This window comes from Triturus cristatus, chromosome 1_2, assembly GCF_964204655.1.
Source record: "Triturus cristatus chromosome 1_2, aTriCri1.1, whole genome shotgun sequence".
Taxonomy (NCBI): domain Eukaryota; kingdom Metazoa; phylum Chordata; class Amphibia; order Caudata; family Salamandridae; genus Triturus; species Triturus cristatus.
Genome location: NC_140580.1, coordinates 217228369 through 217255085, shown reverse-complemented (window position 1 = coordinate 217255085; position 26717 = coordinate 217228369). Strand labels below are relative to the sequence as shown.

Genomic DNA, 26717 nt, shown 5'->3' with positions numbered 1-26717 from the left:
GATGTGAGCAGGGAGCAGTGCTGTGTGTCTGACGTGCAATGCCAGCCCCACACCTGTGAGCCCCCCCGTCTAGTGGCACATGTGCAGAGTGAGTTTTGTCACTGCATTTGGCAATGGCAGGTGAATGTCCTGTGCCTGTGTGTGTCTGTGTACTCTGCTGCGGTAGCGTCAGTGGCCTGTGGCATGTGACTGCTTGGAGCTGCTGCACATTATCCTGGTGTAGCTTGTGATGCACAGTGTGAGCCTGGATCATTGATTGTGTCGTTGCCCTCATTCCACCTGTGTACTTTCAATGGCACGTACTGCTTTTGCCCTTTCCCAGAGGATCATGTCCCTATGACAAAGGTGCAATGCGTTGGATGCATACTATGCCTTGTTGTAAACAGCAAATTTGTTCTAATATGTCTCTCTGTGACATGTGCCTGGTGTATTGATGTAGTGTCACTTGTTCGTCCTCACAGGTAGGCGCCTCTGCCAAGAAGCAGATATGGCTGACCGCCGTCAATGCCGTGAGGAGTGCGGATGGTCGCAAGCGGCGCCTGGCCCAGGAGAGGAAACACTGGCAGGATATCCGGTGCTGGACGCGGAGGATCGCACGGGTCCTGCTGGGGGACTCACCTGAGACCCATGAGAACCGCGGGTGCCGCCGTCTGACCCACATCCACAAGCATGTGCTGGCGGTGGTATTTCCAGACTTGGAGAGGCGCTTACAGGAGAAGCAGCAGCAGGAAGGGGGTAGGTACATGTGTGTTTGTTGTGTGTCACCAGCATTTGTAAGTGCACAGTTGCATGGATACACTGCCAGGGTTTAAAGGTGCTGTGCAGATCCAGTTACCCACAGTATAGCTGTGCTCTCCTGCCTCCCTTCCCCTCCTTGCAATGTGTTCCCTGGTCTGTGTGTAGTCACTCCTTCACAAGGTAATGTAGGCCGGCGCTTTCTCCATGTGAACTATGCCTGTAGCATCATGTGTGGGGGTGGTGTGTAACAGGTTTGGGGACCTTGCCTGTGCCCTGTCCAGTTCAGTACATGTGGGTTCCATGTCAGTTGGCACTGATGCTGAGTCCAGACATGGGAGTTAGTCTCTCAAGTGTCATGCCTTACAGCGCGCATGTCCTATGTTGTGGCCTGTGACATGATGTGCATGAGTGTGCGATACGCATAGTGCAGGGATGGTGGCGTGTGTTGCAGTCATTCCCATTCAGGACCATGGAGTTGTGTGGCCACTACTGTCCCCTGGGGCATATTTTCCTAGGTGTCATGTGTGTCATCACAAAACGTGGACACTCTCAGTGTCTACAGCATAGGTTGTGCTCTGTGCCATTGTCCCCTGGCACCATGTGTATTGACGTGAAATGTAGTACAAGTGTCCACTGTACAGCCTGACCTGATTTTCCTTGTTCATAGTCACAGTGGCCAGTGCCTGTGTGTCTTGTTACAATCATCTGATGATGGCCATTTGTACATGATTATTTGGACAGGCGCACCTTGGGAATTTGGCGTCCAATCTTGCATTTATGCAGCCCCTGTGTATTTCACCCAGACTAAGAGATGTAAGTGCCACCTGTGTCTCAACAAATTGTCTCATGTAGGGGGTGGTTGGTGCGGGCCAAGCCTACATGTCAAAACCAGAATTCTCTTTGCTAGGTCTGGCCAGTGTGTGATGTTTGTCTGGACATACACTCAAGGTGCAGTGAGCCAGTCATGGTGGGCATGTTTTCAGTATTACCTATGCAGCATGTGCCTCAAGTTCATGGATATGGTCCCTCCTCATCCCGATTTTCGGCAACGCTGTGTGGTGCAGATGCAGTGCTGGATTGTCCCCAGGGCCTGGCTCCTATGTCAAACTCCATTTCATGTCATTTGCTATTGTGTCATGCTCTCCATGGATTTTAATTGGCATGGTGGGTCAACCAACTGTGTGTTGCATGCCCTACATCTGTACCTTGTTTTGTAGATGTTACTGATCTTTCTTTGCAGGCCATGCACTGTAACCTATGTAGATTGGACTCATGTGACATATGTATACAGGTGTGTGATTAATTGCTGTCTCTTCACCTTGCCCACAGCATCGTCGGGGGACACGGAGGGAGACATGAGCACAGACGGAGCGGAGGGACCGAGCACCAGTGCCAGCGTAGACATCGTGGCTGGCACATTGAGTGGTACTGAGGCGGAGGAGAGTGAGGCCGAGAACCTGTCCACTGGCACGACAGAATATGAAGCTGACGGGTCCGAGGATGATCTCTCCGAGTGGGTGGAGGCTGCACCAGCAGCTGACAGCGGCACAACATCGCACCCCGCCCCCTCCATTGCCATCAGCCGCCTCCCACTTGCTTGTGTCCCTTCCCAGCGTGCCCGGTCACCACATGTCTCCTTCCTGCCAGGCACCGCACCCCCTGCCCCTGTCTCCACTGCTGCCGCCAATGCCGAGTCTGTGGACATCCAGCGGCAGTTGCAGGTTGGTCAGGCTGCGATCCTTAATGTCCTCCATGGCCACAGCCAAGTGCTGCACAACATGGAGGCATACTTGGAGGGCATTTTTTCATCGCAGGCTGACCAACGCCAGTTGCTGAGGTCCATAGACTCGACACTGACTGCAGCAGTGGGTCTCCTGCAGCGCTACGTCCCACCCCCTACCCCTGCCCCATCCACACTTCCCACTCCCATGCCTGTCCCACGTACACCCAGACGTCAGCATGCACCCACCACAACAGACACAGGCACCACACCAGCAGGGAAGGTCATACGCACACCTCCTGGCACGCACACACAGGGTGATGTAGGCACACCCACTGGGTCGGGGGCAAACGTAAGTCATGCAGCCAGAGTGGGAGTCCGCATTCCACCCAATCCACTCCCTCCAAATCCCCTCCCCTCAGCTCTCCTGGCCACATATCCGGCAAGGACTCCTTCATGGCCGCTCTGTCCCTGAGCCCCACTGTGATACCACCCCGCAAGCGGTCAAGGGAGTCCCCGGTCAGGGTGGTTGAGTCCCCCCCCCGTCCGCACCCTCCCCCAGTGGCGCTGTGACCCATCCCTCCGCCCCCCCCTCCTTGGGGCCTGTGGTTCCTACGGGTTCAGGGGAGACACTGGAGGACCTTGCTAAGGTGTGCAGCGACATCCTGGCCTCCGCCTTTGGCCCTGCCCCACCCCCTGTGGTGGAGTCCTCCATCCCTGCACCCACGACGCCTACCCTTCGCCCTCATGTCCCTGCGGTGCTTGGTCCTTCCCCCCCACATGATGCCCTCCCCGCTGTGGAAGACGAAGGAGTCTGACTGTGCAGGCAAGCTAGGGGACACGCGTCCCACTGTGTCCCCCATCCAGCTGTGACTCATGGACTGCCCTATGGGCTTTGTAAATATTGAACTTGATCCACACACACATTATTTGGAAATGCTGAATAAAGCCTTTTATTTTTCCTTAGAACACTACTGCTTTTGTGGTGTTGCTGTTGGTGGGGCTGCTACATGATTTTGGGTGGTGATCATGTGTTGGGTGTGTGGGAAATATAGTAGTGTGCTTGTCATAGGGGGGACCCTGGTATCTGTGTCCCATCACAAGGTGTTAGCTAGGTTTCTCTGTTCATGTAAGCAGTTACTGCATGGTGAAATTGTCCCAAGGTGTATTCCTTCCTCTGTGTACCCTGACATCTTCCCTGCAGGGTGTTCCCAATATTTAGCGCTGAGCTGTGTGTACATTAGCTGGGTGTGTGACGGACCCCTTCAACTTTGGCCATGCATGCAGAGCGATGTCTCCACCTGCATCATTCGTGGCATCCTTGGTGATCACTGTACTTGTGTATGTAGTCTGTTGACATGACTTCATGTGGACATGTTCCCTTTTAGGCGGTATGCATGTGTGTACTCCCAGCCTCGCACACATGTGTTACATGTACTGCAGGGTCTTTGTGCACCTGACTGACAATTGTGGCAATTTGATCTGTGGGTACTCCACCTTTATTTTTTTCCATGGGCAATGCTGGGGGCCTCTGCACACACCCCTCCTGTGTCTGGGCACTGCTGGGAGGACTCTGCACACACCCCTCCTGTGTCTGGGCACTGCTGGGAGGACTCTGCACCCACCCCTCCTGTGTCTGGGCACTGCTGGGAGGACTCTGCACACACCCCTCCTGTGTCTGGGCACTGGTGGGAGGACTCTGCACACACCCCTCCTGTCTCTGGGCACTGCTGGGAGGACTCTGCACACACCCCTCCTGTCTCTGGGCACTGGTGGGAGTTCTCTGCACCCACCCCTCCTGTGTCTGGGCACTACTGGGAGGACTCTGCACCCACCCCTCCTGTGTCTGGGCACTGCTGGGAGGACTCTGCACACACCCCTCCTGTCTCTGGGCACTGCTGGGAGGACTCTGCACCCACCCCTCCTGTGTCTGGGGACTGCTGGGAGTGATAGGCACACACCCCTCCTGTGTCTGGGCACTGCTGGGAGGACTCTGCACACATCCCTCCTGTCTCTGGGCACTGCTGGGAGTGATAGGCACACACCCCTCCTGTCTCAGGCACTGCTGGGAGGACTCTGCACCCACCCCTCCTGTCTCTGGGCACTGCTGGGAGTGATAGGCACACACCCCTCCGGTCTCTGGGCACTGCTGGGAGGACTCTGCACCCACCCCTCCTGTGTCTGGGCACTGCTGGGAGTGATAGGCACACACCCCTCCTGTGTCTGGGCACTGCTGGGAGGACTCTGCACACACCCCTCCTGTGTCTGGGCACTGCTGGGAGGACTCTGCACACACCCCTCCTGTCTCTGGGCACTGCTGGGAGGACTCTGCACACACCCCTCCTGTCTCTGGGCACTGCTGGGAGGACTCTGCACACACCCCTCCTGTCTCTGGGCACTGCTGGGAGGACTCTGCACACACCCCTACTGTCTCTGGGCACTGTTGGGAGGACTCTGCACACACCCCTCCTGTCTCTGGGCACTGCTGGGAGCACTCTGCACCCACCCCTCCTGTGTCTGGGCACTGCTGGGAGTGATAGGCACACACCCCTCCTGTCTCTGGGCACTGCTGGGAGGACTCTGCACTCCCCCCTCCTGTCTCTGGGCACTGCTGGGAGGACTCTGCACCCACCCCTCCTGTCTCTGGGCACTGCTGGGAGGACTCTGCACCCACCCCTCCTGTGTCTGGGCACTGCTGGGAGGACTCTGCACCCACCCCTCCTGTCTCTGAGCACTGCTGGGAGGACTCTGCACCCACCCCTCCTGTCTCTGGGCACTGCTGGGAGGACTCTGCACCCACCCCTCCTGTCTCTGGGCACTGCTGGGAGTGATAGGCACACACCCCTCCGATTTCAGGATATGTACGCTTAGAACATACACGGGTGTGGGTTCGCTCCATGCATACGAGGTGGGGGTACGTGTCGTACATACATGGTTGGGGTGGGGGTACGCTCCATACGTCCGCGGGTGAGGGTACGGGTCGTACTTACACTGTTGGGGTGGGGGTACGCTCCATATGTCCGCGGGTGAGGGTACGGGTCGTACTTACACTGTTGGGGTGGGGGTATGCTCCATACGTACGCGGGTGAGGGTACGGGTCATACTTACACTGTTGGGGTGGGGGTACGCTCCATACGTACGCGGGTGAGGGTATGGGTCGTACATACACTGTTGGGGTGGGGGTACGCTCCATATGTACGCGGGTGAGGGTACGGGTCGTACTTACACTGTTGGGGTGGGGGGTACGCTCCATACTTACGCAGGTGAGGGTACGGGTTGTACTTACACTGTTGGGGTGGGGGTACGCTCCATGCATACGCGGGTGGGGGTACGTGTCGTACATACACGGTTGGGGTGGGGGTACGCTCCATATGTACGCGGGTGAGGGTACGGGTCGTACTTACACTGTTGGGGTGGGGGTACGCTCCATGCATACGCGGGTGGGGGTACGTGTCGTACATACATGGTTGGGGTGGGGGTACGCTCCATACATCCGCGGGTGAGGGTACGGGTCGTACTTACACTGTTGCGGTTGGGGGTATGCTCCATGCATACGGGGGTGGGGGTACGGTCCGTACATATGCGTCCCCACGCTATGTGATGCTTGTGCGGGCCGTACCCAGGCCTTTGCCACGTGGGTACAGCCGTCCCGCCATTGTTGGGATGACGTAGGTGTGGGCGGGGTACGACTCGTACCCACGCTCTTAAGGCGTGGGTACGGGACGTACCTGTATTGTTGTGTTGCCGGTTCGCATCGTCAAGCACTTCCGTTGTGGCGGTCGCTGGCTTTGCTGGACATGCCCCCACCCCCTCGTAGTGACCAGGGCCTGGGGGTCAGGTATGTCCAGGGCATGTGTGCTGTGTGACTTTGGTGGGGGTTTTGTGGCCTGCCCCTGGTCCTGCCCCCCCCTTTCCCCCCTCCCTTTGTTGTTCTGACCTTCTGCGGCGTCTGCGTCCGAACCTGTAGAGGAGGTCGACTGCTATGAGGGCCGGGATGACACGTAGGTTCGGGTCCATGTCTGTCCGTCGCGTACAGGTACTCCTTGTTCGCGTCATCCTGATTTCCCGCAGTTTTTGGCAGCCGGAAAATATTCACCGTGCGGGATGACGTCGGTGCGAATCGTGATTCCTGGTTCGTGAATGGCAGGCTGCGTGCGTCCCGACGTCACGTCGGCGCTTTCCCGGATCGCATTTGTATGTTTATTTTCGTCGGTCGGGGTTTTGTACGATTCGTACGGAAATGGTGTTTCCGTGCGAATCGCAATTCCATGTTTGTATATTTTGACGATCGGGTACGCGTCGGACGGAGAATATGCTCCGTCCGACGGTTCGTACCCTGTTTTTACCGGATCGTAATCGGCACCTAAGTTGTGATACTCACTGGATCATTGAAACCGTTTAAGAGCATGAATGAACACCATATACTGATGAAGTTGGGTTGCCATTTGAGATCCCTTAACGTGCTGTGATGATATATGTCCATTGTATTCATCTCACACTTTATCTCACAAATCTTTTCAGAAGGATGGTGGACCCAGAATGTACACAGGTCACCGCTACCCTGGCCGCTTTGATAACTTAGTGGCCAATATATTTCCATTTATTATCACAACCTTGTTCAGAGTGACTATTTTTCTAGGTCCTGATGAATGCCCCGGAACCCCGTTCGGGTCATATATGGGCGGAAACATGTTGACCACCTATAGGGGTGTAATTGATTAAAGCCCCATGTCCTCTTTTTACCTCTATCTCAGTGGACCACTGAATAAAATTGATCTGGCCACCACTTTTGTACTTTTGCACTCTGTACCTCATTGACCTTATTACACCACTCAACATTAACAATACCTCAGCTCCTCCCCGCAAGAGAGTTGTAGCCCACACCTTGGACCTTGCAGTACATCGTGCCGCATCCCGCAAGTAGAACTCTGCACACTTGTTGCAATAGTGACACACTGACATATATGAGGGAAGCTCAAATTCCCAGAATACACCATTAAGACTATCTTATTATAGCTTAACTCTGTGACACATGAACACGCACAATATGCTGTTTTATACAAGGAGCTGCATTATGTTATCTGCTGGAATCCTGTTATTGCTACACCATGATTAGCATGCCACATTATAGAATGATATAACAATATATATTTTTGATATTTTTACTGCGTTTCTAGACTTCATTGGTCGTGTACTTGATTACATAGTGAAAAAAGTTTAATGTGCATGTTATGTATGATTGCCTATACTTCCTATCACCCTGACGTTAAATTCCAAAAACAATTTTTAACAAGTATATTATAAAGAATAAAAATGAAATGATTTGTCTTCATTCAATAAGGAAACCTTTAATGTAATGTGCACTTTGGGAACATTTTGAGGGTAGTTCTTGGCTGATTGAAGGGTTATTTTAGATTGTTTTAAAGTATTGTTGACATATTTATTCGGTTTTACAGGCTATGATTTACATAAACTTTGGGAATTCGGAACACATTCAGTAGCGCCAGATGCGGAATTCTGAACAAAATGTGGACCCAGCATTTATTCTGCCATTCTAGCCCCAAGACCCCCAAATGCCCTAAAAGGCCTATTGTATCCGTTACATTTTGATCACTGCAAATAAGAGCATGTAAACAAAACACAATCTGACATCAGAGCTTCATGAATGATGTGCCATTTTCTGATTCAGTATACCAATGTATATCCCAATGGACCAGATATCAAAGTTGCCTACAAATCATGAAATTAGATGCCTGTGCTATACCTCTCTCTTAAGTGGTGACATCAACTTCCGTGTTCTTAAACCCTCCCAGTTAAAGCCCTGGAACCACCTGAAAAAAGCAGAACATGAGTTATTGAAGAAATATTATTTTTAGTATTGCAAACATCTTACATTTAACTTAGATAATTGAGATTGACTATTTTATGAGATAGCACAAAGAACTCTGGAATATACTTTCAACTCTTTAGTACTGATATCAAACATTGTGTCAGGAAAGGTTTTGAAGTTGAATTTGTGTTATGTTTAACAACGGGACTGTCATTTTTTAACCACACGTTATTGTACTGCACACGTATGAGCTAAGATTCCCTTGAAAAACATATTAATAAATATTAAGGTTTAAATAAAATCATTATTGTATGGAAAAATATAGCAATTACAATAGTAAAATATGATTGAATAAGTTATTTGAATAATTAAAATAGCGTGTTGATGAAAACGTGGCAGTGTAAATGATTTCTAAGAAGCTAAAAATCCCTGTAAGGAATTATCCAGAAAAATTAGGCTTTCCACTTTTTTGAGTCCTAAAACATTTTGACAGCTTACTGCTAAATTGATTGTCCTTTGAGGAAAAACAGTACTTGGTAGCTTGTCCTAATGTTGACTGTAGTAGACACTGCCCTCAGATATTTCCTCCTTGGGTCTGAGGGCCTAAGCAGACCATATGTTCAATGACTCATTTTTTTGCCGCTAGGCACTGCATTTTCCAAGTGAAGGCAAATTAAGATATCAGATGTACATAGGATGAAATCTTAGATATTTAATTTTACAGCCAACTTCTAAACTAAAATATATATATATTTGTGTTTTACCGCTAAGTAAGTGTCAATTATATATTCTGCATGCTTATAAGACTGTAAGATTACCAAGTTGATCAGTCTGCTGTTCAAAGATGGTAATTTTTGTAAGTGCAGCTAGCGGTGAGGGGTTGTTCTTCTTGACAGCCTTTTCTATAGTTGCAAGAGCTCTACTCTGTCGTAGATACTGATGTTCTTCTAGTTTCTTCAAACATTAGCTGCTTTAAAAAGTTTTCCTTGCTGAAGAGCAGTCGCAGGCATAGTTTAACATTATCTCGTGTGTCAAGTGGTTGGTGAAGTTGGAGATAAATCTAGTCATTTTTCTGGTGTGAGTAGTCGATAAACACAAGTTCAATGAAGATCTGATCTGTCTTCTGTACATTTTGTCTCATGCCAGGTCTTCCTTTTGATAACTATTGATGCATATAGGAGGGATGGAATCAAATTTGAGTTAATTACAATGAGCAATTGCCCAATGGCCTGACCTCTGTAGATGTTGGAAAACTCCTTTATTGATTTTGCAGTAAGGTGTGCTTTCTATTTCTTTGTTGAGATGTGCTCAGCCCATGATACCTTGATCAGCTGTTACACCTAGGAAGTCATAGATGTTAACTTGTTCAATAAGGTTGCCCTCAATTTTCTACCTCAAATATTTACGGGATTTGCCAAAGGTCATCACTTTCAGTTTTTCTAAGTTTATTTTCAAGTTGTTTATGTACCTTAGATCATTGTTTTTTCAATCTGGATAGTTTTAGAGATAAAATGACTATATTGTTGGTGTAGGTGAAGTGGTTGACAGATTCAGTTCCTAGCTTTGGCGGGAGGCCTTGAACATCATTTATATAAAGTGCTATGCCAGAAATACCGAGAGAAGAGTAGGGAGGGTAAGTTGCAGTTCTGCTTTAGGCCATTTAAAGTCGCCATCTTTGGTGAGAGAGCCTTCGAGGTAAATTGAATTTTAAGCGTTTGTTTATTCATGTAAGGGTACTGAGAAATGTAATAAGGTGCTGTTGATTCCCCATTTTGATTATTTGTCCCAGAGTTTTTTATTGATTGACTATGTCAAATGCTGAGCTTTAGTCTATTTAACATACATATAGGGTAAGTTTTTTTTACTGTTTGCCCAATAGCTTGAGAGCAGCAATGATGTCAACAGTTGAGCTGCCTGATGTAAAACTGTACAAGCATTTAATTTGTCCAGTAAATAAGAACTGAAGAATTTCCTTTCGAAATTAATGAGAGCTATAAGCCAATAGTTTTTGGGATACTTTTATCTCCCTTTTTATGTATTGGATGGATTATAGCCCATTTCCAAAATGGTGGAGTCTGGTCCATATATGCAGCATAGGGCTGCCTACGGAAACACAAGAAGATACAGAGCAAATGGTGCGACTATTATGGGATCAATGCAGGGAATGCTTAACCTTCAAATATGCCTTGTGACTTCCTGTGGTACGAGTTGGTAGGCTGCAGGGTCGGCTCCTCCACCAGGGCGACGGAGCGTCGCTCCAGTGCTTTCTCGCAGTGGGAGAGGCAGAAACAGAAGATGGCAATAACCACCATTTTATGTTGCTGCTTCTCGCACTCTGAGAAAGCAAAAGGGTTTGGTTGCGGGTGGGTGGGGCTGCTCTGCAAGCAGGGCGGAGGGCGGCGCCCCACTACATTCTCACAGTGGGAGAAGCAGAAACATAAAATGGTAATAACTACCATTTTATGGAAGGGTTTGATTGCGGGTGGGCGGGGCTGCTCTGCGAGCAGGGCTTGGCAGAGGAGGAGTGGTGTGTGTACTCGTGAGGGCGCAATGACTGTTTGGTTGGCCCTCGGGGGCCCCCCCAAACCAGTCATGCACACTCTGCCCATTCTCCAAGCAGGCTGCAATGCAGCCTACACAGAGAAAATGTCCTCCCCGTAAGCCCCTGCTAGGTGGCGTCCCCACTAATCACAGCGCTGCCATTGCAGCATTGTGATTGGCTTAAGGGAGAGGAGGGAGGCTGCCTGCTTCCTGTTCCTGCCGGAGGCAGGAGAGCGGGAGCTGGAGCCGAGAAAACATGGGACCTGACCAGTGGGCAGGTACTTTTTATTTATTTATTATTGAATTTACCCCCACCCCCCGCCACGGTTAATGATGGTCACGACTGGTGGACTGTGGTCTTGTTTGTGCTTCTGTTTATCAATGCACTTAATAAAACAACACCAATGTGTGTATCAAAAACAAAAATAGAAAGTGGTTTGCCTTATTTATAGGTGGGCTATGGTTTATGTCAGTAGTCTTTGTTCCTTTACAGAATGTGATATTTTAATTTAGTTAGAACATTTACTATTTTCCGTAGCAGAAACTGATTTGCCTGTATGGTTAATTTATGGCATTATTTCTCTGCCTTTTTCACTTTTTCAGTTAAATCTTGCATGAAACATTTCCCAATAGGCCGCTTTGAACCCCTCTGTAGTATATTTTTTCATGAATTATGGTCCTTACCTTTCACCTACAGATGCCAACGGGAAGATAAGGAAGTTTCCCTGACAGGCGAGGAGTGCGATTCCACAGGAGAACATTCCCTAGTGTGTAAACATGTTAAATTGCACTGCACGTGTAACGTGTACGCTGCTAATCTGGCTTGTTTTTTTAAAGGTACGCCTGTTCCAGCAATAATTCCCACACTCACATTGCTTTCAAATGGCAGTTATCTTATTTTGAATAACCATGGTCAGACCGCCAGGGCTTCGGCACGAGCATGAGGGATTACCCCAGGACTTTGACCTGATAACTACGCTCTGAAATCCCATCAACTGACTACAAGATACTGATATGAAGAACTTTTGTACTGTAAAAAATTGATTTTAGAACATCTGAAAAACTGTGAAGCTTTGAGAAAGCCCTGGTCCTATTGACCGCATAGGGCGAAATACGTGTCAGCTGTCGTACAAACTACAGTATAATACAGTATTATATATATTACAGTATAATATATATAATAATACTTTGGAACATAACGGATAGAATCAAATAAATAACTTTCTCAAGACAACCCAAGTCAACTGTCTTTCTTCAACAACAAAACACTCTAGAACCGCAAAGGAAGTTTCCAAATACAACTCCAGTGTACACATTACCTAAGGAGGAGTACATGCTCAATCTCTCGCCGTATCTTATTTTGAATAACCACGACTGTTGTGGCTTACGGGCAGGCATCCTGTACATAGTAACGGTTCCACAGCGTGTTACTTGTTGTAGCAATGTTCTTTTTCCGCCCCGCATGGAATTGGAGATAGTTCTCTTTGGCCTTCCATTCCGACTTTGAAAAAAAGATTTCAATAAACGAAGCAGACTCAAAGCACTATTGTTTCACAGAAGTGGCTCTCCCATCAGCTCGGGAGACCTTCGAATTGCAGGTGGCAAGAACGTCTAGTGAGATTAAATCACTCCTGAATACGAATCTCCCACTACATTTTGGGGAACTGATACATCAAATATTTAACACGTCTGACACAGGTGGCCTTGCTAATTTTTTCATGTATTCCATTCAGCCAACACTCCAGTTAAACCATCATGCACACTTTAGAGTGTGCTTTACACTTGTCCCCTGCCTGCTGAACTGGCCAGCCCGGCCCACCCGCCCCCCCTGCACCAGAGCAGGAAGGAAAACAAAAACAATAATAACGTTAGTTATTATCATTTTCCTTTTTATATTGCTCGCAGGGCAGTGGGGCAACGCTCCTCTGCTTTAGCGGAGGAGCCATCACTGATACTCCTTTTCCTGAGAACTCTGCTATTTGTGGGAACTTCCAGAGTATACGAAGAAATCTCATCTCAATAAAGCAACTGGGACCCAATAAAAAGCAGCACCAGTCGTGGCGTAGTGGAAATTATGCCCTCCCTGCCCTTCAGCAGTCAGGGCCCCTTTAGACTCCATATCTTGGAGATATTCCTAGACGTTGGGCTGAGTAGAGGACCCTCTGAAGGGTGACGGCCCGTTTGCGGGAGGGGCTGCTGGGGCCTCTGCAATAACTCTGACCACCAGGTAGGCAAGGAGATATATGCTTTTCTGGGGAGCGCTGCCTCAGTTAGCAAGAAGTGGGAATTAATTTGGTGGGACTGGTTACAGACTCCACTGTATTGATGTGGGAAAAGTGCAATGCATGTCACATGTCGACGTCACCCGCAATGGAGGAAACCACCTGCCCCCCTTTCATGCTTTTCTGTTATATTATAAAACAAAAGCAATATTTTGCGTAACATTTTGCATCTATAATGTCCTTTGGGACATGAATTAATGGGATGTTCTTGAAATTTTAGTCACCAGGGTATGAAATGTTCTTAAATTCCATAGTAACAATGCATACATCAATCAATCAATCAAAGAAACTTTAGTCTGGTTAGTAAAAGAAAACCATAAAAGTCAAAAATACATCACAACACACATGAAAACTACAATTTAGGTTAATTAAAAAGTTAAGAAATACAAATCACTCCGAATTCCATATTTCCCTCACCCATTCTGGCTAGCCGCAGGTCGCTCAGAGCCTTACTGCTGCTTTTAAAAAGCTGAGAACATGCCATACCGTGCTCCCCGAAAGCATTATTAAAAAGGTAAAAGCAGGTCGCACTTGGATAAAATTGTCTTGTTTTAATATAGGGAACAAGAATGTCTTCCTGGGCACCTTGTAGTTGCTGCAAAACATTAAAAAATGAAGCATGTCCTGTGTAGACGTACCGTCACAGCCACGGGGCAGCAAAATCTCTCCTTTGTTACAGGAGAAGATAAAATAGGTCCAGTCAAAATCTAGTCAATAAAAAGCGGTCATGCATGCTGGGAATCCATAAAAGATAAGGTTCCGTAGAGGGGACCGTTTTCAAAAAGCTATGTCTGCGAACACTAGCCTCACATTCTTCCCTTTCCATCATCTGCAATCTAAAAAATGACTCTTTTACCCAAGGTGGGTCTTTCCTACAGGCACTATCAGGGGTGCATAAAAGGTCTGGTCTGCCTAATTTCCTTAATCCTTCCTGTATATAGTTTAGCTAAGGAATATGATGAGCACCGTCTAGGCCTAGGCAGTCCCTTAATATCTCTTTGGTAAGAGTAGTCCCATCACCTGACCAGATTTTAAGCCAATAATATAAAGGGCGAAAAACAAATCTGTCAGATAGGGCACACCCAATTTGCTATGAACAATATAGGTAGCGGTATCCTGCGGGACACATAGTCGGTGTCTCAAAAACCCGTTTTCCACTATTTGGAGTTCCCCAAGCGGAGCATAGCCCCAGATCTCACTACCATATGCTGCCTTGGAGTTACACGTAGATTTATAAATCTGCAAGAGGGCGCCTATAGGTTTATTTCCCAGACGGGTGGCAACATTTAAAATTGGCTGCGTTGGCACATAGGAGGGCCCCCTGTTTGCTTTTTTTAAATAGCTTAAATTGATATATAACTTAAATATAAAGGGAGCCAATATATATGCCCACTACTGAGCAGGAAGCGGTTCAATCCAGGAAGGGTAGGGTTTTACTCACCTCAACCAGTAACTACATTTCCAACAATTTCTTTAAATTTCAGTGGGTTAAGAAGCCAATGTGTAATAGTCTTGTACATTGATTCTCTGTTCTGGACACTTTGCACTAAAGGGGATAACAGACCAAAACGTCTGCTATCAGGATACAGATATGCTAGCACCCAGAATGTGCTGCCATCGCTTAGTGAGTGCCAAGCAGTGTTTGGGCCCACATTTCCCAGTGTCACAAAGATAATCGAAATAAGGCCCTTAGGATATGAGTAAGTCAGAAAAAGCTTTTCTGCTGTTGTGGGCTGTCTGGTTCCAACTGCCATATTTTCAGGGCGGGGAGACAAATGGTGCAACTGGAAATAACATATGCTTTCACTTTCTTTTAAATTGAATTCTTGCATTCATTGCAGAAATGGTTTGATTTCTTTTTCCAGAAATAGGTTAATCAGCGTTCTCCACTCTCCCACACCTAGGCATTGAGTCTTGAAAATCCTAGTGAGAAATCAGGATTGCCCTAGACCGGTCTAAAGGGAGATGAAAATGATGTGTGGCCATTGAAACGTATGAATGAGAACCATATCTCTAAGGCATGCCATAATATTTCTGAGTAGGAGCACATTAGGGGCCTTGTACAACCAAGGAATTGCCCATGGGGTTTGCCCCATCACACCTGCATCTATATAAACCCAGTGGCATTCTGTTTCATACAGGGACATTTCAAATAAAACTCTGAGCTGGGCTGTTTTATAATATTTTCTTATGTAAGGTAAGCTAAGGGTCCCGATTCCCTAGGAGCCTTCAAAGCTTTCCCAGTAATAAGTGTTCTCTTCCCTGCCCAAATAAAGGTGTCTATAGCTTTCTGAAGGGTGTACAGATCGCTGTCTGGGACTTTCACTGGGAAGACCTGGAAAATGTAAAGCAGATGTGGAAGTAAATTTTGTTTAATCACAGCTATTCTATCCATCCATAAAATGTAAACGTTACGCAATCTATGCAAATCAGTGGTAATGGCATGCAACAATCTCAGATAATTAGCTTACTAAAAGTGTCCCTAGCTTTGCTGCGATATATATTTCCAAATATTTTATTTTGTTGGTGGCCCAGTGAAAGGAGGTCTTGTCTGTCAGTTCATATACACTTGCTGGAGGGAGGCCTGTGTTTAGCATTTTTTTTAAATTGGCTAGGTTTACCCTGAAGCCTGATACCCTACTGCCTTATAAACTAGTACATCCATGACACCTTTAAAAGATAAATAGTAGTATATCATCGGCAAATAGATGGATTTGTAATGTTCTTCCCTCAAAAGACATCACCATGCCGTCTAGAAGTTGTTGTATTATTGCCGTCCACGGTTAAACCACCAGAGCAAACACTAATGGAGAATGAGGACAGCTTTGCCATGTTCCCCTTGCCAGAGAAATATCTTCAGACCTCTAGCTTGCTTTGATCCAGGTTTGCATGTGGGACCCAAAACCTGTCTCAGAGAGCACTCATGAGAGCAACACCCAGTTGATCCTCTCAAATGCTTTTGAATCATCTAAACCCAGCATCACAAGAGGAACCCTTCTTCTGTTGACTTCATCAATGAGATTGAGTACTTGTCTGCTGTTATGTGCTGATTGTCTCTGTGAGATAAAATCTGATTGAGTGATGTAAGTGGGGCATCAGTATTGACAAGCACTTTTGTAATCATTTTAAGTCCAAAATAAAGAGTACTGTTGGTCTGTATGACTCACGTTTGCTGTTGAGTGTGCCTGGTTTCAGAATTAAAAAGATATTTGAAGCAGTCATAGATGTCAAAACTATCTGAGACTAAAGTATAGAGTTAAAGAGCGTTACTAAGCAAGGTGTCACGTCGGATTCAAACTGCTTATAGAATCTATTGGTCAAGTCGCCAGATCCTGGTGATTTATTGGGATACGTTGAGTAGGATACAAAATTGGAATGTAGCTTGGTTCTAGCACATGTTGAATTTGTGGGTGGAAAACTTTATATTTATATACCAGTTAATCGTCTTAGTGGCCCCACCTTTTCTCATTCCTCCTTTGATCTGCCATTTAGGTTTGACGTTTCTTTAGGTGAGGATGGAGGTTTTTCTTGGGAGGAACCCAATATGAGCTTCTACAACAGTTCTTATAGTGTAGGATCTCAAGTACAACTGGAACCAGATGGTAAAGGGAAATGAGAATCTGTAGCCGATCTGTCTTAGGGGTGGGTGAATAATTCCACTCCACCACTGTACTTCATGGAGTTTTGCCTACTCCGTGTTTCGCTTGAAACACAGAGTTCTGGTATAGTTTTTCCAACTGACAAGTGGTGGAGTTTTTCTTGTGCGCTGCTAGCCAACATTAAGTTGTCCAGCGTGAGTGAGAATTTGCCTCCTGTAGCGCGATTTTCAGATGCAAGAACACCTCCTAGTGAGATTTCTAAATGAGGGCAGGTGCGGCAAGTTACGACCATTTGCTTTGAGAAAGCTGCCGCTCAAGCAGAAAATCTACATAAGCACTGACTTTACACCGCAGAACAACTTTTGACATTAAAAATCAGCACGAGTAACACTACATGTTGAATTCTGCCCACTCCCAGAACTTTGTGGAATCTCGCAATTCTTATGTAACTCGTTACTTCAGCGAGGCCAGATCTATGTCTGCTTTCATGGTGTAGTGACCACATTTTCTATTTTGTCATGCATGTCACCTAGGCACATATCCAGATCATCCTTTGTGACGGCCAACTCTGTATCTTCTTTTTTTGATGGTATTATTACATTTTTGTGTGAGAGTTTTGATATTGTGATTTATTGCATTCCTGTTTCAGTAGTAGTTTCCCTGTGGTTTCCTTTAGACCATGATGTTTGGACCCTTCCCTCTCTCTTGATTCTGTGTGAGAATCTTATGGTTCAAATGTGAATGTGAAGGCTAGGCAGGTGGATGAAGTGTATTCCTGTGGTTGAAGTTCTTTTTTGCTGAAGAATAACTTTTATCTACACACTCAAGACGGCCTCCTTCTCCTCTTCCTTTTCAAGGCACTGTTTGAGGGAAGAACATTACAAGAGTTCCTGGTTTTGTGGCCTGCCCCCAGAATGTATTAAGTCCTTTTTGACTTTTTATCTGTTTAGGTATTAGCTGCCAGTAGTTACTAACTTGGTACTTTGTGGTGGCGATACACTTCACGCTGCTGCCGTTACCATACTCAGGCCTCCTACAGTATAGTGGTGAAGCTCAGCAATGAGGGAAATAAGCCTTGATTATTTTTACTATTAATATAAGGTCTTATATAGCACATAGCTACCCAAAAAGGTTTCCCAGCGCTAGACAGAGGTAGGTGACTAGCCAGAGGAGGAAGAAATGAGAGTAGAAGTCGCCCATTGATTGGACAGCCCCTCTTGGAGTCTCCTGTCTCCAATTGCCCATGTTCATTTTGTAAGGAGCTAGGTTGATACAGGACAGCAAAGCCAATTAACTATATTCCAGACTCTTGGTGCCGATGGACTTCTGAAGGCGTGTGGCGACGCTTACTTGTGGGATCTTGGCCTTGTAATTGTACTTTAGTGTGAGTCTTTTGGAAAGTTGCCCAAGGGCGTGCACTTGCAAGCACACCCACCATTGTCAGGTGCTGCGTCAAGACAAGGGCGGCCTTCTTCTCAATCCTCTAGAGGGTCACAGGCCCCATGGCTGTTGCTAGAATATACCGTGCCTCCATATGAGGTCTCACATTGGCAGTGTCTCTGGTCTCGCTGGAAGTCATTAAGTCTCTCACAAGGGTTCCCTACTGCTCCAAAGTGGTTTTCTGCTAGTATTATGGGCGAAGAAAAGATAGAGGAGGCTGGTGTTGGTGAAGCATGGGAGTTCAGGAGCAGGGCTCATCAGGCAGACGCCATATTTTTCTGGCTGCACCCACACCCCCAACACGACTCTTTTGACATGTGAAACGCCTTTGACACAGTGTTTCAGAAACGTGGGGTGAACCAATGTTTGTTAAACACTGACAGCATACCATCATATCCCACATATGTATTTAAAGAGGATATCTTGCCGTTTGCAACAACATGGAATCAGACAAAAACAAATCTTTTGCCCGTACTTTTGAACAACTGCCTTTTCTCATCTTTCCTTTTCATCATCGGTGCCTCATTTTGCTGTCCCCTCATCTCCTTGAGTAATTGAAGTGACAGACAAGAAATGGCTGACATTTTCTAAGTCACATTCTGATGTTTCATTTACTTCCAATGTACCAGAGGCAAGAGCACACTACTTTGCAACTTGATCTGAGTAATTATTTCCTGCTGGAACCATATCATCACCACTCTTGTATGCAGCACATTTAAACACAGTAACGTTCTCTAGAAACTGAAGTGCTTCCAAGAAATCTAGAAAGCGTGGCCCATTTCCAATTGAGGTGCCACTGGATGTCAAGAAGTCTCTCTGTGACCACAAGTATCGTAAATGATGGACAACTCCAAAACCATATAGGGAATCTGTATAGATCATCACATTCAATCTGTTAGCTGTGCAGCATGCTTTTGTAGTTGCAATTAATTTTGCTGGAGTTACATTACATAAGTATGGTGCTTTCATAATAAATGCTTTTGTGCATACTGCATATGCTGCTCGAAGGGGCTGCTTGAAGAGCTCCATAATGGTCTCTCACAAAAGAACCATCTACAAATGAAATTAAATCAGCCAATTCGAGTGGTATATCTTGAATAGCTGGTCTTGGGTTGCTGCATAATTCTGTCACATCAGTGAATTTATGGTTACCTTTATCAGTCTCATTGTCAGCTTCTCTCCATAAATTGACAGAAGTGTTTCAGGATTGCAGTGCTTAAATGAAATGTTTTCCGATACCATTTATCTGTTCATATTTAGTCAACTTACTGTTTGGAAGATGCTGAGTATAATTACATGTCCGCAAAGTCTCAACTGAATGAGGAACCAGTACAATAATTGTGTGTCCTATTACAATCATTTCACTTTGCGCAGTTGCCAGAGAAGTAGCTGCAATGCTTTCCAGGCGCTCAGGAAATGTGGCAGCCACTACATCCAGTGCAGCAGAGAAATATGCAATAGACTGCTTCACCCCCCCACCCATGATTGATTGTTGTGAAGACTGAAAGTACCCACCTTTCTCTTTCATGACAGAATAAATAATAATCGTACTTCCAAAAAAAAAACAAAAAAAAAAACGTTCTTCCTTCCTAGGGGAGGGAGCTGCACCGACTTTCCTTGGGCTCCAGGGGACTTATTACAGAAAGTGTCTCGAGGGTGTAATAAGTGTTTGTGCCCCCTGGGCACTTTGGTATTACAGAAGGGGCCACAGAGGCTTGTGCGGCCTCTTCTGTAATACTGATAGCTCTGGCACCGCCAGTGCTATTTTCAGCGGGCGTGCCCTCCTTTGCATGGGGTGTGCCCCCTGCCAATGAGGGAATTCCTTTGCCTCTGTACCCTATAACAGATGGGGGTGCAGAGGCAAAGACACTCTCAGGAGGCGCACTAACAGTGCACCCCCTGATAGCAGCCCTCTGGAGGGGGTAAGGGGTCCCATGGACCCCCAGACATCCCCTTGCAGGTGGGTGCAGTCAATTACTGCACGCACCTGCAAAGGGGATATCTAATCCCCCTTCAAAGTCCAGGCAGGTTGCCTCTTGCACAATGAAACACGTAGCGGCTGCTTCAAACCCACTCCGTATTTCACTTGAATGTGCTGCGCCAGGGTAGCACGAGTTCACGGCTGCCCTGAGGGCAGCGCATTCTATGTAATTTGGCATGCTTTCTCTGCTTGCGCCCGGTGCACCTGTTACAAGGTGCGCCAGGCGCAAACAGGGAAAGTGCGCCCTAATACATAATATGGCCCAGGAAGGCTTGCAAACATTCTTTGTCCCAAACCACCGAGTCCTTCAAAACACTGTGAACCAGCATTGTAAAGGCTATGTAATCAGTGAAAAGTTTTGAATCCACTGACAAAAGTAGCCAACCGTCCCTAAAAACATCTTCACTTCTATATGTGTTGTTGATGGGTTTGTTTCCAGAATCACAGAAATGTGCACTCTGGAAACCTTCCTTACTCTTTTCTCAATTTGCTGTCCTAAATAGATCACTTTCTTCAAACTGGTGGTCAGGCACCCAGGTGGTTCAGCAATGCAGTTGTGCCAAGTCTACAACCATGTCTAGTGTTGGCTGCAGCATGCAGGTCGTTTATACACTGAAATAGCACTAAGTCACAGGGCAAACATACACTTTCCAGAACCTTCTCGAGGATTAGGGAGAAGATTGAAGGACTTTCTGCATTACCCTGTGGGATTCAACACAAAACCAAAATTCTATTGTGGAACCTGAACACAAAGAGATATTGACTATCCTCATGAAGAGCAATAGAGAATAATGCACAAATCTATCATTTTTAATGACTGGACCGCTGCTGGAATTTGAAATTTCTTCAGATTTCGGTACCCCCAGTCAACATGGAATTACTATGTCACAAATTTTGCACAAGTCTTTAACTATCTTCCATTTTCCACTAGACTTTTTTATTATTATGATCGGAGAGTTACTACTTTTAGGATTCCCTGTTCAGTCATTTTATCAATAACCTGTGGAATTCCCTCTTCTGCTTCACAAGTAAGTCTGTATTGAGGAGTACGCAAATGTACTGCATTCAGTTTCATGGGAAATTGTACTGGTTCTGCACCTTTGATTAATCCAATTTATTTTCCGGAAAAATCCCAAACCTCCTTATGTCTTAAATCTGGAGATACAGCTTTTATGTAAAAACTGGGTACAGTTTAACTCCTGACTCTTGTAATGAATATATACTTTATTGATTGATTAATAAAGAAATATTACAAAAACTATATAGATTAAACCACTAAACAATGTACAGTTCATATGCAAATTAAGAAAATGCTTGGGAGCAGATACTAGTGCATAATAAAATGACTGCATGCATGCCCATGCCTGTCTTGTCTCATGACTACAGTGCAAAATGAGTTGCTTTATGCAATTTCACTCAGTTGATAGAAAACTGTCCTGAAAATTGCACATCCTCTTATCCAATTAATATCAATGTGGAAGTGCTTCACAATAAAAAGAGCAAATTGACATTATAGATTAAAACTAGTTTGCCTATAAAAACAATCTCCAGGATCTATAATTCTGACAAATGATGTGACAGGAAAATTGTTTATGTTCAGGTTGTCACTAAGCTGTGTTACATACTGGCACACCATTGTACTGTTTCACCAACTTATCTAGCACAACCTTAAAAAATGTTTTAATCCACTTCCCAGTTGCATATCTGTTGGATCTTCATCCTTTGTCTGAATACCGACACCATCTAATGTGCAGTAAATTATGCAATTCAATTTGCCGATTTTGAATTCATGATTATTTCTAATTGGACCATTTTTTTCCAGGACTTTAGCTGACAACTTATTAGTCACTTGAATAATTTAAATGCCAATACGTTGTACTTCTTTTCCGAAAGTGGTAGGTTCGGAATCTCCAATGGTCTAACCATGAAGCAGACAGCATCGGTATCAATCACAAAACATGCTGGATGGCCATTCACTTCTTCTTCCACAAAAGGTTCATTCTGGTATACCTCTAGGATTGCACCAAGGATGCTGTAAGAAAGTGGCTCTGTATATACTGTTCCCAAATAGGTACAGTGTGTACAGAGTTCACAGTCCCCAGAGGTTTGGCAGAGGCTAAAATTAGATATGACCTTACTCTCTAAAGTGGTAGCTTGGTCGAGCAGTAAGGCAGTATCAGAGGACAGTTTAAAGCATGTGTTGTACACACTCAGTCAGCAAATGGTCTCACACACTCAAGAACTGAACTCTAGGCCAGTGGTTTGTATATAAAAATATATGCTTGTTTTATTTTAGAACCAACAATAGGTATCAAAATATACTTTCTCAGGATGAGATGCTTTAGATAAATACATCTCACAGTAAATCCCACACTGGCATCAGTGTGGGTTTACTGTGCTGAGAAGTTTGATACCAAACTTCTCAGTCTTCAGTGTGGCCATCATGGTGCTGTGAAGTTCGTGTTGACGACCTCCCAGTACCATATACTCTTAAAGGCAGCACTGCACTTACAGGGCCCAGGAATGGACCTGGGTACTGTAGGGGCACAGGGCTCATGCACCTGTGCCCACACCACTGGCATATGGCACCCAGCTAGAGGGGTGACTGAGGTATGCCAGGGCAGTGTGTGTTGTGGGCATGGCACACAGGGATGTGTGCCAAGTCGACTCTTTGTTTTGTTCTGCACCAAAACACTCAGCCTGCAAAGGCAGTGTGTGTGTGTCAGGGTACAGGGCCTCTAAGTGTGGAACAATAAGTGCTGCTGCCCTTAGTAGTCTTCTTTGGTCACAAGTCCCTGGGTACCTAGGGTACCATTTACCAGGGGCTGACATGTGACCAGAGATGCCAATTGGGTTTTGGCTGTTAGGTATTTTTTAGGGAAGGAACACAGGCCATGGGCACCTGATTGGCAGGAGCCCAGGGCACACCAAGGAAAAATGCATCAGTTATCAGGCAAAAAGTGGGGGGGGTTACTGCAACAGGAACCCACTTCCTTACAGATGCAATCCTCCCAACCCTTCAGGCACTGTCATTGTGCCAAACTCGGTCTTGTAGGAACCCCGAGTGTACATGCAAACTGTGAAAAATGATTATTAATCACTGAAGGTCTTTACTGAAGTTTGAATCTATGCTGGAAACTATGCATTCTCTTGCATAAATGGAGCTGGAGGCTTATTTTCATTTAATTGTATTGGATTCTGAATCTTCTGCACATAAGCCAGTAGGGCTGGGGCAGCAGACTGTACCATCGCATTTTGTGATATCTAATTCATGTTTAGCTGCATTTGGTCACCCAATTACGAGTCATTCTGAAACCTATTTGGATTAATCCTACAATCTTGTTTCCAATGACCAGTCTTCCCACAGATGTGGTAGGAGACGCATCATTAATATTCTTTTGTTAACAAAACCACTACCTCTACAATGAGAACCACCATTTCCACCTTGGAGAAATTGGACACTATATCCTTGTGAATTAACACCTTGAACACCAGCTTCAACATCAAAACCTAAAACAAAGCCAGGACAAAGAACCAGTGTCTGAAAAATATGTTGACAACAACCACCTTTTTGGAAAAACTTTGCTTGAGCTACCATTAATTTCTCTTTCGTTATTTTATTTTTAGTATCACACCAATCACTGCAATACTTTATATAGATCAGAATCTTATCTAAAGATTTGGCCTGCCTACAAATCACATTTGGTTGAACATGTGAACAAATTTCTGGTCCAATCCTGAATACAAAAGTTGAAACGTATCTAGAAACACCCTCTTTCATGTGGTCTTCAACTCCACTGAACTGCCAGTAAATCTGCATCAATTGCTCATAACATGCTTGTACTGATTCGTTTGGATCTTCAGGCACTCTCATAATCTTTGACCAACTTACCTTTTTCCGGGGAACCTTTGTTTTCAAATGTTTAATCATTTCTTTATACTTTGGCATAACAGTTAGGAATGGTCTATTTTGAGACGTTTCTCCTGGAGCTCATCCTGTTGACCAATGCACCAATTTACAATTGACTTACATTCAATACATAAATCTCTTGGGACAATCATTTCGAATAAGGTATTTAAATCTGTCCAAAGCACCTTTAAAACACACTTCTCTACTTCACCACTAAACTGGGGAACATTTGTTGTGAATGTCTAGAGATTACTTCTTTTCCATGGCACATGCACGTCTTCATGCACCTCTCTTAATAGGAACATGTTTTCAACAATCTCTTCACTTTCAGAATCACTCACACTTACGTTTTTGTTCGTTCTACTCTTTTTCGATATTTCGAGCTTACCAGGTGTTTCCATCTATTCCTCTTGATATTTTGTTACATCCTTCATTTGATAATCGTGTCTTATAATTCAATGAAAGTGTGTTGTAATGTTTTGGGATTCTGGTTCAATAATATCTTACCTATTCTGGATGTTTCTCAAATGCTTGATGAGCACATTTTCCTGCTTCTGCATCAAAATAAGCCAACTCATCTTTATGATACTTTGCAATTTTATATTTATCAATTCCTGTTTGTGCCATTAGTTCTAAATCTCCTTGGAGTTTGAAAGGGTTGATATTTACCACTTTTGTCTCACCACATGAAGACAAGCTTGGCACTGCCTTTCCTTTCCTGACACTTGGCTCTCTACCTCTTTGCCCCATCACCTGTGCATGAGTCTCATTATACAGATGTAGTCTTGGTCTAATCAACAATCTGTCCATCAGCTCATCCTCTCCCTCAGAATTTCTCCCATTCAATTCCGTCTCTTTCTTATTTTTATCATCTTTTGCTTTCTTTTTGTCTGTTACCTCAATAATTGCAAATAAAGTACCTATGGTTTCTAGCACTTCCTGCCGCCATGCTTTCTTCTGTAAACAGAATCTCACATTCATCCGATGGTTGACAACCTTACCAAGCTGTAATTTTAGCATTTTCTTATGTGCTATGTGCTGTTTTATTCTTTTTCACTTCAAATGAACCATATATAGGAAACTCTGTCTTACTATTGTCAGCAGTAATTCTATTCCATTCTTTTAACCATAGGCAAGAATATATTCCATGACCCATCAACATCTCGAGGGCAGGAGGACCAACCAGGGTGAGGAATATTCTCCATTAGCAGAAATTGCTAGTTTATTCAAACACACACACAGTGTAATTTCAACCCAGCCCACAACACAATATTAATTTCGCCAATCACAATCCAATTTCAAAACAGGACTTAAAATGCAGTCCACACATCAAAACAAATACTTTGTCTGCCTACCGGGACACAGAATGGAAATCAATCTGACAACATTAATTGGAACACTTCAAGTGCTTTCAATCACAAGAAGATAGGTTGTTGACCAGCAGTAACCTACCTTTGAGTTAGCTCGTCTGTTTCCCATGCACATAGAAATGAATGATACCACCCTGATTAGTTATTACATAGCTAGACTATTAAGGACTTCATAGGACTTTAACCTATAGGCCTATAACCTACAACTTGATGTGATGCCACACGCCTTTTCAGCAGACAACCTTAATATTTATCTTGAGAGCTTGAATTTCTATATGTCCGTCAACCTTATGCAAGAATCTAAAAAATCCTTTGCACATGAATCACATAAAATCACAATATTTCTGCATCAGAAGCACAATTTAAAACAGCTTCAGCACCTCAAGCAAAACATTGCAATTCAGTGCAGATTTCAACTTTAATGAGTGCTCAACGCAAAACACAAACCACCATTTGCATAACAACATGTGATTTGCACATGCCACAGAATTATTCATTTACTCCAAACTACACACCACAAGACAATTCAATTCTCCATCATAATCCGCATAACAATCCACAAAACTCACACAAGATAACTAACTTCACGAAGCCCTTCTGATATTCACATAATTCAATTCCTGACAACATCAACAGGTAAGTTGCATCTGGTATACTACTGCTGCCCCACCTGTATTATTCCAACTGTATTAATCACCCTAACTCTGAGGGTGCAAATGTTAGTAAAATTATGCACCTAAATTTGCACAAAAACAAAAGTGCCCCAAATTGCCAATAAACATCCTCTTCTACCAAACTCTGCTGACACTTTGTTCTACTAATTTGCCAAACGGCTGATTAGACGGTTCAGGCCGTGTAAGTCCTAAAGCAGTAGGGCAAAGGCAAATAAAAAGGCCTAGACAATTCAAGATTCAAAGTATGAATCATGAAGGTTTATTTAAAATTACGAATCATTACAAAAAGCAAAAAGGCAATTTACATCAGCATCAATAATATAACTCAAAAGAAATCTAAGTATAGGAGCAGCACAGGGACTGACATAAAGCCTGCCTCTGAGGGAACAAGCAAAAATTCTGGCACACATCCCAAAAGAAGCATATTTTATAGTTTCAGAGTAGTGGTAAATCATTCCCTTTGAATTGTGTGAAGTGGCACTATGCACCGTTCTATAATGTTATATTGACAGAAACCAAACACCATAGCAAAATGTGTATTCCGTAAAACAGACTCACTCTAGTAATCCACCTAAAATTAATAAACATATATCCCTTGTAGACAACATATAAGGGAAAATGGTTTTACACTA

At 45.0% G+C, this 26717-nt stretch overlaps 1 protein-coding gene across 2 annotated transcripts in view; it reads right to left on the bottom strand.

The window, feature by feature from the left end:
• Positions 1-26717, bottom strand: part of LOC146867068 (cGMP-dependent protein kinase 2-like) — a 1824148-nt gene that overhangs the window by 71911 nt on the left and 1725520 nt on the right. For both annotated transcript variants that reach the window (XM_085603485.1, XM_085603486.1), the window contains one exon: positions 8223-8289. In XM_085603485.1, the coding sequence (XP_085459611.1) occupies positions 8223-8289 (67 nt within the window). The remainder of the gene's footprint in view (positions 1-8222; positions 8290-26717) is intronic.